Source organism: Marmota marmota, unplaced genomic scaffold (assembly GCF_001458135.2).
Source record: "Marmota marmota marmota unplaced genomic scaffold, marMar, whole genome shotgun sequence".
Classification (NCBI taxonomy): Eukaryota; Metazoa; Chordata; class Mammalia; order Rodentia; family Sciuridae; genus Marmota; species Marmota marmota.
The window spans coordinates 50,573,226-50,586,678 of record NW_025999990.1 but is presented as its reverse complement, the minus strand read 5'-3'; the positions used below and the strand labels follow the sequence as shown (position 1 = coordinate 50,586,678).

At 36.9% G+C, this 13,453-nt stretch overlaps 1 protein-coding gene across 17 annotated transcripts in view; it reads right to left on the bottom strand.

Moving 5' to 3' along the window:
- Positions 1 to 13,453, bottom strand: part of Ptprm (protein tyrosine phosphatase receptor type M) — an 825,349-nt gene that overhangs the window by 486,171 nt on the left and 325,725 nt on the right. For all 17 annotated transcript variants that reach the window (XM_048806549.1, XM_048806555.1, XM_048806560.1 and 14 more), the window contains exon 5: positions 5,811 to 5,926. In XM_048806549.1, coding sequence (XP_048662506.1) covers positions 5,811 to 5,926 — 116 coding nt within the window. The remainder of the gene's footprint in view (positions 1 to 5,810; positions 5,927 to 13,453) is intronic.

Genomic DNA, 13,453 nt, shown 5'->3' with positions numbered 1-13,453 from the left:
ACAAATGCCGAATGTCTTCTCTGATATAAGGGGGGTGACTCAAAATGGGATAGGGAGGAAGAGCATGAGAAGAAGACTACCACTAAATAGGGAAGAGAGGTGGGAGGGAAAAAGAGGGAGAAGGGGAGTTGCACGGAAGATGGAAGGAGAACCTCAGGGTTATACAGTGGAGGGGGTAGAGAGAGAGGAGGGGAGGGGAGGGGAGAGGTGGGAGGGGGGAGGGGGGAGGATGGGAAAGGCAGCTGAGCACAACAGACACTAGTATGGCAATACGTAAATCAATGGATGTGTAACTGATGTGATTCTGCAATCTGTGTATGGGGTGAAGGTGGGAGTTCATAACCCACTTGAATCAAAGTGTGGAATATGATATGTCAAGAAATTTGTAATGTTTTGAACAACCCACAATAAAAAATTAAAAAAAAAAAAAGAATAAGCAACTAAGATGTTGCCCATGAGCAAACAAAGCTATTTTTAAAAGTACTAAAGCATACAAAAAGAACAGAAAGAAGAAAATCTAAAATTCCTTTTACCCTCTCTTTGTGTGTGTGTGTGTAAAAATACACATATGTACTATAAGGTATTCCAAAATGTAGGCTACAGTGATCAGAAGATTAATAACAACAAGAAATGTGGTCACATTTGGGAAATTTATTTGAGTTTAAAACATTCATTTAACTGGTATATCACATGGTGAGAGCCCATATTTAACCATACAGATTGCCATATCTGACAACATATAGTTGGGATCTATAGGAACTTCATTGCCTATAAGTTTTGTACTACATGAAAGCAGTCCTACAAATGCTGTATTTTCACCATAAATTGTCTGAAAAGTGTTTTTGAGTACTTTTCAGGTATAATTCTAGATGCACACACACTAAGTTTATTTTCTTGTTCTGTATTCTATACAAACCACTCCCACATTGACACTAACCTGTGTGGCCCACAAATGAGATGGATAAAATATAAGCAGATGGGACACATCTGTTAGTCATGAACATTTCTCCATTGGTGCCATCACCAAATTTATTTGTCTTATGATTTTGTAAAGACTCTGGATATTATATTTCAAACAATCAAATCCTTGATCATTTTTCATAGGAGGGTTTTAGTTAGTTTTTGTGCCTCTGTGACCAAAACACCTAAAAAGAACAACTTAGAGGAGGAAAACTTTATTTTGGCTCATAGAACCAGAATCTCAGTTCAGGGTCTGTGTACTCCATTGCTCTGGGCCCAAGGTGAGATGGCACATCATGTGGGAAGAGTTGCTCCCCTGCTGGCAACAAGAAAGTGGGGTCAGGGGGCACAGGGAAGATGCACCCTTCCAAGGCATATCCTATAGTTACAACCCAGTCAGTCCATTCAAACTAGGATGCATGGATTAAAGTACAGTTTTCATAAATCTAATCATTTCATCTCTGAATATTCTTACATTAACAGGAGTTTGATAGGGACAACTAATATCCAAACCAAAAACAGGATGGATCAATCAGTACATGTAATACATATGAACATTTCTTCTATGGTCAGGTTGGCTCCTTGATGTCAATCATGTAAGCTGGTCATAGCTAACTTCTTCTAGCAAAGTGTTAAATGCACATTGCCCATTCATCTATCTTCAGGACAGGACAAAACAGTGAAGTATAGAGGAATTAATCAGAGGTAAGCAAAAATAGACAAGGAGTTGGATGTACAGTATCATTTACCTCTGTGACCCTGGACAATTGTGAATCTCAAACTCCTCATCTATAAAATAGATAAAACACCATGGGGAGAATCCATGACACTTGATGCAAAATGTCTACACTGGGGCTTAAAGGATGGTGATGTATGTAATGAAAATTATTGCAAATTACTAAAATCAAAAATATTGATGCCCCTCAAATAAAGGAAGTATTATGAATTTCTAAATCTTGCCTTACTTATGGAGACTCAAATCACAAAAAAATATAAAAATATTTCTTCTCATTCAGTTTTCTTCCTGGATTTCATAATTATTTTAAGGTCTCAAGTGAGTCTACATACAGACAAGCATTTTTAAAGCTGTTATGGCATAAGAGTATTATAGGTTGAATATCCATCACAAAAATGCTTCCAACAAGAAGTGTCTCAAATTTCAGATTAGTTTGGATTTTGGAATATTTGCATATACATAATGAGTTATTGGAAATGGAAATTAAGTCTAAAAATGAAATACATTTATATTTCATATACACCTCATTCATATAGCCTAAAGTAATTTTATATAATATTTTAAATGATTTTGTATACAGTACAGTGGTAGAGCACGTGCCTACCATGTATGAGGTCCTGGGTTCAATCCATAGCACCACATACAAAATACACACACACACACACACACACACACACACACATACACACACACAGATTGGGCTGAAGTGTATTTCAGTGTAGATTCCTTGGCTAACATGCTCAATGCCCTTGGGTCTGAGTCCCAGCACCACTAATTAATTAACTAAACAAATACTTGTGTGCATCAAACTCAGTTTCATTGTATGAAACTTTCCACTCCAGGTGTAAGGTCAGCACTCAAAAAGTTTGAGGTTCAGGAGCATTTTGGATGTTAGATTAGATTAGATCTTGTACCTCTAGATTAGAGACACCTGGACCATGATTGTAGATTTCTTTTTTCCACCACCCCTAAGGAATGGTCTGAGTCAAAGGGCTAGAAGTACCAGGCTAAAGGGCAGGAGTGGCACTGGGAAACCTTCCTCTACTTTAAATCTTCATCCCTACCAGAAATCATTTGGTACAAATACAGATTAACAGAAACCACCTTATAAGTGAAGGGCACTGGTCTTCTTTCACAAGCTATTAATAAAGTAAACATCTCCCCACAAAATACCAGGAGACATAAATTATTTAACAGTAAAATTATCGTAACATCACAAAGATTCACAGACCAAATAGTATTCTAAATCCAGGACAAACTAAGTTTCATTTAAAAATCCAAAGTCATATAAATTCAATCCCTATCATCCCCCCTGTTATGTGCGTGGAAAGCTACAGGGACTACACAGTCACTGATAACAAGAAGGACATGACTGGGCAGTAGAAAAAGAAAGATGCTAGCAGGTCAAGAGGAAAATAATTCATCACAGCTATAGTCCAAATCTAACAGAACAAAGAGACACAGATCTAGTACTTGGGAACCTCAACAAGAAATTGTCTTTGAGACTCCCAAATACAGGCAGTCCTCCATTTCTGCATGTTATGCACCCAAAGATTCAACCAATCACAGATCAAAAATATTTGGGAAACAAAAATGCCTGGACTGAACATATACACACTGTTTTTCTTTTGTCATTATTGCCAAAGCAATACAGTGTAACACTTATTTGAATATAATATGTTTGCATTGTATTAGGTATTATATGTCATCTAGAGATGGATGTATTTAGTTTTATGCAAACACTACACCACTGTATACATGGGACTTGAGCACCTGAGGGTTGACCTAACCATGGGTCCTGAAACCAGTCTCCAGTGATACCAGGAAACTGTAGAGGCATACAGGCACCAGTTGTACTTTACATCTTTTTCTTTCCGATTTGAAACACATGTGACATTTTCCTTCCGACTAGTGAATTTTCAATCTTGGGTTTGAATGCTGAACAACAATTCAGACCAATTAAGTCAGCATTTAGAAATGAAGAACCACTGCCTCTATAACAGCAAATAATTAAAAACTCGCAGCCATAAATAAATGCTCAAGGTTAAACAGGAGCTTCCCAAGCCCAGGACATTTATTAAAATAAAAAGAGCAAACTGTTGTCTCTCAACTTGTCAGTAAAATTTTGGCAAAAGCTAAGATGACTCCATGAAGACCAAGAATTATACTTCACGCTGTGATCTCTCAGAAAACATTAACATCGATATCTATCTATCTATCTATATATGTGTATTTTTTTTAAAACTTACTGTTTTTTCAAGAAACATTAAGAGTTCTAGCAATAAATCAGAGATTAAATGAAGAGCTTCACTTTTCAAAGGTGGTTAAGGCTTTGTGTAAAACATCAATAAAAGATGTCTATCTCATCACTGGTCCAGATTGTCAATCTGGAGAGCACTTAGTACAAAACGGCACTAACAGAGAAAATTATTCTCAATCCCAACATCAAGAATTTAAAATACCTGAGAAGTAGGATAAGAAGAAAAGTTGAATCACACACTGCAGAAAGCTTTTAAAGCAGTGATTATAAAACTTTTAGAAAGAGGGAAAAAACTAAAGAGGAATTTGAAACATACAATTTCAGCTGTCTGCATACAGTCCTCTTTCCTGGTAGGCAAGTCCCTAACAGGGACAGGATGTGAATAAACAGTGACATCAGGAAGAAGGGGGAGGCACTCTGGGCAGAGGCCCTCTCCCCCAATGTATTCAACCTGGCAACCCTTTGCAGGCTAACCTTGGGAGGCCCATTCTCCCATTTCCTCAAGGAAAGGAGAAACAAAACAATCATTTATGTAAATTACAATGATTAAAAGGGATAAGGTATTTTAAAATAATAGTGTCACACAAATGTATTACATCACAATCATTACGTCCCAGCAGAAAGGAGAAGTAGGATAGGAGGTAGAGAGATGATCCTTACAGAGAAACGTCAGCACAAGATCTGGAAGCTGACATGGCAAGAAATGGATGTAGAGAGAAGTGTTTAAATCTGAAGGTTATAAAGCTAGCTCTGTGGCTCTGAGGCAGAGCGCCTGCCTAGCATGTTTGAGGCACTGGGTTCCATGCTTAGCACCCTGTAAAAATAAATAAAATAAAGGAATTCTTTACATCTACATCTACAAAAAAAACGTGAAAGTTCATCTTAGTAGCCAACTCAAAATTTAAATAAAAATAAATAAATGGATTGGAGGTGTGGCTCAGTGTAAGGGACTGTGCTGACCATGAACAAGGCTCCAGCACCATGAAAACAGACAAATAAAAGTAAAAGTCCCACAAAAAACAAACCAAGGAAAGAAAAGGGGGGGAGGGGTTCAGTCAAGATGAGAAATGAGCACACCACAGATTAATGCTTAAAAGGGAAAAACAAATTTTTAAAAAACATGTAATTGGAAGGCACTGGGTAGAGGAAACCCCTCATAAAACCTAGAACTTAAGAAGGGGGTAACATTCTGATAGAAAGGAACCAGTCATTTTAATCTATTCATTCTGCCAGAATTCCTAAGACCTGGCATAGACACGTAAAAACTACTTGCAAGGCAAAATATGAGAGATGGAACTTGAGAAATTGTAAACAAAGTCACACAAATTATGTTAATATATATGTGTGTGTTTGTGTGTGTGTGCATACACACATACACACATATAAGTTATATGTATTTTACATGTTTGAAAGCAAAATATATGTCATTAATTTCTATGTTTGGGGAAATTGCTAGAAAATTAAAATTACAAAAGCCTAAAAACTCTTTTTGTATGCACGTGCTTGTGAGTATGGGTGCTGGTGTACGCACATGCTTGTGTATAAGTTTGTGTAAGATTCTCTAGATTTTGCTCAGGAGGATGAATCAGAGAAAGTGCTGTATTTTGAACATCTTCACAGTGTTCTGAAACAATTTGACAATATGATCTTCTAAATGAGACAACTAAGCAAAAGCAAAGGGGGCAAACAGAAATTCATAAAGGATGTGTGAAAAGAAAAAATACCTAGTTTATGCAGAACACCTAAAAACCTGGCCACTTATTGATAAAGACGAAAGTCCTGAAACAAGTGTCCAGACACAGGCTTTTTCACTGATTCCTCCCTCCAGGGCAGGAAAAATTGTGGTTACTATACCTGCAACCAGAGCTTGTCACCAGCCACGGTCCTGCCAATGGCACTGCACTGGAAGGTGGCAAACTGGCCAGCATTCACTTCTACATTCTGAATCCGCAGAAAATGGGGAGTTCTGGCTACATGAAAAGAAAGAAATAGATATATTAAAAGTGGAGTTCTGCAACTACTATGATCTTTTTCAATCTATCTGTAATTTGGGGCCTTTCCATTTTCTTCACCTTGGGAGAAAATAATGCTTTTGCTTACAAGAGCTTTAAAGATTTCACTGTAATTGTGCAAGATAAGATGGAACCTTCTGGGTGTATGCTTTGTAAAAGACTAAAAAAGCCAAGCAATCTGGGATAGAACCAAAAAAAGAAGATATTTTATTGTTCCTGCTGTGCAAATTATCATAGCTCAGTAGTCATCTTGTAATAACAGATCTGTATTAATAAAGATTATGCTGAAGCCTAATTGATGTTTTGAACAAAAACATATTAGATATTTATACTAGCAACATGAAAAGAACAGTAAGAAGTTAAATGATGTTGTCAAGGAAACTTTTAAACCCAAATACAGAGCTGTGCATAATATATATTTTAACACAACTAATTGGAATGCAACATTACTCATGTAATATTTTCCAGCTATCACAAATAATATCCCTATAGACACACTTTGTGAATGATTCTGTGACTGCCATAGTGTAGCAATTTCTGCTGATTCTTATTTCTAATTCAAGAAGTAACAATGATTTCAAATGCTAAACAACATTGTTTCATGATGTACATTGTGCCTATGGAACAGCTGTTTAAATACAGGGCAATTTTATTTGACCTGGGAAGCACAGGCCAATTTCTGCATCACACTGAAAACAAGTGTCCGGGAGCTAGAATGATAGATGTTGTGCAACTCCTTTTAGGAAAACATTCTCTTATCACAACAATTAGTAGAGTAAAAGAGTAGCAAGTCAGGTAGAGGGAAAGAAAAGGAGTACAACAAGACGTCATGATTTTCTGGAGGAAGTAGGGATACAACTCAATAAAAACTAGTATAAAGGCAACCCTTGTTGGGTTCCCTTTCACCTTGAAGAAGCTCTGTATCTTTTCTTCTCACTTGAATAAATCCTACTCTTTTATGCTCAAAAGCAAAACAACAACAACAACAAAACACACACACAAAAAAAAAAAAACTAGTATAAATACCTTAGTCTTCATTGCTAATGGTCTTCAGGCCATATCCTAATACTTTCAAGGAACTGTGCCCTATTATTGGTATCCAATGATTATAAACTCACACTTAGGTGAGCCTGAGAAGAACATAATTAGGAATGGAAGTGGGTTGCAACCAAAGAACAAGTAAAAAAAATTCATTTTAATGTCAATGACGTACAGTAAAATCCCATTACTAATTTGGAGGCCACTAATAATTTAATGTATTCCTGATATTTAGCATTCAAAATGTTCTGCATAGCTTCTGACAAAACTATGGTCTCTATCTTTTTTTTTTTTTTCAGAGAGAGAAGAGAGAGAGAGAAATTTTTAATATTTATTTTTCAGTTTTCGGCAGACACAACATTTTTACTTTATTTTATATGGTGCTGAGTATCGAACCCAGCACCCCGCGCATGCCAGGTGTTACCACTTGAGCCACATCCCTAGCCCGGGTCTCTTTTTTTCTTAATGTTAATATATAATGCTAAACTCTATAAACTATTTCACTGATTCAATTCTCATCATTTCTAAGAAACTAGAAAACACATTGATTTTAGAAAATGTAGGAAAATAACATTTGTTGAATACATACATGCCACATATCTTTCCACTAAATACTTACAAATGTTCTGGGGGTGGGAGGTGTTTTCTCCATTTCATGGGTGAGAGGACTGGTGGGAATGTGGATAAAGAGTGTTAGAAGGAGAATGCAAAAGGTTGGCCAGTTCAAAGCCCACGTATAGGCCACTAAGCCAGGCCTCTCTAGGTCTTCTTATCACCTCTGCCTTCCCTATTGATCTTCTGCTCACTGGGGGTACCTCCTCTGTTGTAATTTTAACTTCTTCCAAGATGACTCCTCAGTGCTATTTCTTCATTGAGGCGTCTATGAATTCTCTCATTTTGATGTTCATCATTCTCCTATCACAATAGCAAGGGCACTCCTTGTAACAGCACCTGATATTAATGCCTCACATAGAACTGATACTACTTGGCATCATTAAATTTAATCTATTTTAAAGTTATTAACTTAAAATTAATAAAAATGTGAACACATAACCTTAAGGACTATTCAGTTGAGATTTTAACTTCTGCAGCAGAATCACACTACTCTACCTTCCTACCTCACCTCTGACACAAACTTTTACTCTATAAAAAACTTTACTGGACAAAGACCCACAATCATTTTAGACATCCCTGAAGCTCATAAAGATCTGGAAAAAATTCTGCAATTTGACTAAATTAAAAGGACTGCATTGGAAGTCAAAAGGCTGTTTTCTTATCAAGAAAATCTAAGCAAAAGTGAATACTGCTCCTCTTCTAATTAAACATAAATATATACAGGTTAAACACCCTGATTTGAAAATCTGAATATTTCTGACAGCAGACATGACACCACAGGTAAAGAATTGTACACCTCATGTGATCATATTTCACAACATATGCATGCTAAAAAATTTATTGTACAAAAATTACTTTCAGACTATATGTATAAGATTTATTATAAGACATAAATGAATCCCATGTTCAGGCTTGCATCTGATTCCCAAGAAATCTCATTATAAATATGAAAATATTCCAAAATCTAAAAAAATCCATAAGTCCAAGTATTTTGGATAAGGGATACTCAAGAAATTCAACTATTTCAGTACATGGGTCATTAATATGAAATTTGCTCAAATTTTCATAAAATTAATCTAAGCATACCATCCTAGCCATGTGGACATCAACCTACATGATGATCCTTAGAAAAAAAGAAAAATGATGGCAGTGAAACTCCTCTATTTGTCAGTGTATTTGTACACCAACAGATTTTTAACACTTTTATGTAAATTGTGCATGTCTGGTCCCAGCAGATAAGGTACCCTGCAATCACACAAAGAGTAGTACATACTCCTGAGGGACTGCTAGATCCACTTCCTGTCAAGTAGGGGACTGACAGATCTACTTCCTGAGGAACTGTCAGGTGCACTTCCTGTGAGCTGAGAGACTGCTAGATCCACTTCCTGAGAAACTGTCAAATGCCCTTCTTGTAGGATGAGGGACTGCTAGGTCTACTTTCTATTGACTGAAGGATTGCTAGAACACTTCCTGAGGAATTGTTAGATGCACTTTCTGTAGGTCGATGGATTGCTAGGTCCACTTCCTGTTGATTGAGGAACTTCCAGATCTACTTCCTAAGGAACAATCAGATGTACTTCCTGTAGGCTGAGGACCTGCTAGGTCCACTTCCTGTTGATTGAGGGACTGCTAGATACACTTCCTAAGGAACTGTCAGATGCACTTCCTGTCAGCTGAGGGACTATTAGATCTACTTTCTGTCTACAATTCCAGGAATCAGAAGTCCCCATAACAAGTCCCCCAAATCACTCATCTTCTCAGGCAGAAGGCTTCTGCCCCCAACCGGCTAAGAAAACAGCTGTCCTCAGATCACCAAAAACTGAAAACTGGCCTCATATGCCTTCTATCCTTCCTCTTCCAAATTCACCTCCCAATAAGAATAGATGCTTCTAGCCATACAGATCCTTTAAAAAAAACTTCCAAAAACACTTTGAACATTTTCCTTTCAAAGTTAATTTTCTGTGGCCTTTTCCCTTTTCATCCTTCTTACTAAGTCTCCCCTAATGTTGAAGACCTTAGGTTAGGACTTGGCCGTTTCACTTTTCAGAGAACAAAACCTCCTAGTAGCTGTCTTATGCCACCATAAAGTCAACAACCCACAACTTTCTTCCTAAAATCAAAAGAAACAACAAAAACAAAAATCTTATTTCTGAGGTACTTAGACATAGAGAATCTATAAAAGCCTACACTGGACTATCCTCCAGCCAGCCATGAGGTGGGTCATTGACCCTAAGGAAGGAGATGCTTCCATCAACAATCTACCTCCAGATAGGGTCCTGCAGCCCCTTCAAAGTCAACCTTGACATCCTGCTACATTACTGGAAGGGAAGCATGCACATCAAGGGAAGCAGTAGAAAGCTGACAAGCTCAGTGTGACAGAGGATGATAAATACAATGGGGAATAGCTGTCACATGAAAAACTGGGTGTTCTTGTTTGGGTTTTTGTTTGTTTTTTAAAGAAGATATTTCAGTGTCATGAAGGGTAAACAGGCACATGGGAAGAATACAAGCAGTGGAGAATGATAACTGGCTTTAAGTTTGTGAGAAAGACCAACATGAAATAACATGCAGGTGTGTATTTCTAAAGGTGAACACAGTTTTAAACACTTAGAGACTATTGTATGAGCCAGTGAGATAGCCATTGACTAGAGAAAGAAGTCATAGTTGCAGGGCAGAAATGTGGATGGCCTGAACACCCCATTTTTAGCTGGCATCCTACTAAACATGGCCACTGTCACAGGGTTCATCCAAGTAAAGATAAAGAATCTCAACTTAGAAAGTCCCACATTGTCTTTTTCCCAATTGCCTTTGTGTGTTCTGCCTCTGGCAATAGGAGTGCCTGCTGTCTTCCCTCTGGGCTATCTACAGATATGGGGCTGTATCTTGAGCACCTCTGGGGTCACCTCTTGCAGGGATGGGTAAGCCACAGAAAGACCAATGGTTTAAGACCTTTGAATGGGTACACTCTGTGTAGCTGGGTTAGAATCCCAGGCTTCTTAATGTGTCAAGGATTTCTTGGACTGGGAGTTCCTAGTCTAGGCTTTGATTTCCAGGACTCTATACTCTGCTTGCTTGATCATGTTATTCTCAGGGGAACTCTCAGTTGACTAAGCAACCCCCCTTCCTTTAAATACCTGCTTACTGTATGCCCCTTCGTTATACACCAGCTCCAGCATACTTAGAACTTTAGAAATTTAGAACTTTGGTACTTAGATAAGATAACTAAAACCTTCCAAGCTGTATCCCCTAGTCTTCTCTCTCCTCATCCAGCCCTTCAACACTCTACTGGTCATCACAGTCTCCCTTGTTCCACTTTAGGGGTTCTTAAGGGACTCAGGAACCCAAACAGCAACCAACTGAAGCTGGAAAAAACTCTAATGGAAAATAAAATGCAGTCCACAGCCTCGATGAAATTACATGTCAGGATAAGAGAAAATCACAAAAGTATCGTCCACAAAAATTGGTAAAAGCTTTGGCCCTCATATTGAGCAAGTAACAATTTATTTCATCTGCCAGAAGCACAATTTAGATAAAAATATAAGTGAGGCAAGACAAGAAGCAACTGTGTTAATGCCCGACTTATGGCTAAAATTTTAGAATAAAAGCTGCAGAACTCTATTTGCATCTGTGTGCACGTAAGGCACATAAATACCTATGAATATTATGTGTATGTGATATTTTCCTACTTCTGGGTGATGTGACTATTTTTTTTTTTTTAATTTTGGTGCAGTACTGAGGATCAAACCCAGGTCCCAAATCTTTGGTTGACTAGTTTAATACTGTTGGTTTAATTAAAAGAAACATCCATCTTCTGAATTATCAGCAACTTAAATTTACTAGTTAAATAAGCTAAAGCTATATTTACAAGACTTCATGATTATAAAACCAATGAACTTGATTTTAATCAAATTAAGTCATTCTGCTGAGAACCTTTATTTCAACAATCATTCCCTAAAAATATTTCTGAAAATTATTTTGTTAACTTTCAACGTGAAAGTAAAGCCAAAGATAATCATTAAGTATCTTGTTTATTTTTAAGTAAAATACTGAAGTATTTACAATTTTTTAAATATATTTTTGGCTTATTATCCTTGCAAAAAGACTAAATATATTTGGCCCTATATAATAAGCATGTTCTTTGGCCACATTAAACTTTGTTTTTTTAAACTATGAACAAGCATGTAGCTTCAAGGGGATGTGAAGATATATTCATAAAATTATATGTGAAGTAGATTCATAAAATTTCCTCATATGCACAGAATGCTGGAATATGAAAATGTTTCACAGTTGTCTCCTTTCTCATTTGCTTTGTAAAATAAAGGTTGCTAATGGGTTGTTTTGTTGTGGTGTTTGGACAGGCTGGCCTGGAACTTTCAATCCTCCTGCCTCAGTCTCCCGAGAATTCAGGATCGCAGGCATTGTGGACACCACAGATTACTAACGGTAAAATTATAATCAATGTATGTAAGTAAAAGTACTAGAAAAATAAAGAGCAATGGGAAACAGTTTTGAATGAAAAATATACACAGAATGAAGGACATGCTTTGTTAAAGGAAAACAAATAATTATGTCAGAAAATAGAATTTTGATTTTTTTAAAGGTTAGGTGAGAAGAGACCAGGAATAGGAAAAACCCAAATGGATACAGAAATTTACAACAGGTGTAGGGAAAAGTGATCATATATTATATGGTCCCGCTGGCTGAAATCTGAGTGAACTTATTTTAATAGTTCTTTTAAAATAAGCTATAATCTTGCCAGTACATGGATGTAAAATGAATGTGATTCCCTCTCTTCTTTTCCTTTCTTTTTGGGGGGGTGNTTTTGGTTGGGGAGGTGCGTACTGGGAATTGAACTCAGTGACACTTGACCACAGAGCCACATCCCCAGTCCTATTTTGTATTTTATTTAGAGATAGGGTCTCACTGTGCTGCTTAGTACCTTGCCATTGCTGAGGCTGGCTTTGAACTCTAGATGTTCCTGTCTCAGTCTCCCAAGCCGCTGGGATTATAGGCAGCACCACTGACCATTGCTTTTGTCTCTTGGATTATTGGTCTGTTGTCAGTAAAAAATTGAAAAGAGTTTCCTTTACCTTTTTAGTGATAACCAAGAAAAGAGATTCTTTGTCTTGGTCAAATAAACTTCTTGTGTTGTCTTTACTGGAACATTTAAGGGAACCAAATTTTCTCAATATTAAAAGGGCTAAGTTTTTTTAAAAATTTTTTTTTAGTTGTAGTTGGATACAATATCTGTATTTAATTTTTTAATCTATGTGGTGCTGCGGATCAAACCCAGCACCCTGCATGTGCTAGGTGAGCACTCTACCGCTGAGCCACAACTCCAGCCTCAGGGCTAAGGGTTTTTGATTCTCTCAATCAAGTTACCTCTCACATTTGAAATTCTTATATATTGCCACTTTGGTTAAATATATAACAACTATGCACTGTTTCCTAGAGACCCAAGATCCTATTTCATCAACAATTCAAAGTTCTTTTTTATATTTTTGACAACTTCTGATATTTGTACTTCATAAAATCAAATATGAAATAAAATATTGATCTTAAACTGATTTGGAAATTCCTCAGAGGATCCCTGAGAAATCTTAAAAGGTTTGTTCTTCCACCTTACAAAAAGAGAAGATGAAAATAACAATGACAATTAGGTATATTTGATATGTTGACTTGCATGAGAAGCATTATCAAATAAGAAAAGTTTAATCTCCTCCCTTGGGTTATATTTTCATGGGTTAATGTCATTAATGTAAATATTTCAGGAGTTATGTAAATGCCTAGAAATCACCCAATATTCTTGCTATACGTATGTTCTCATTCTGC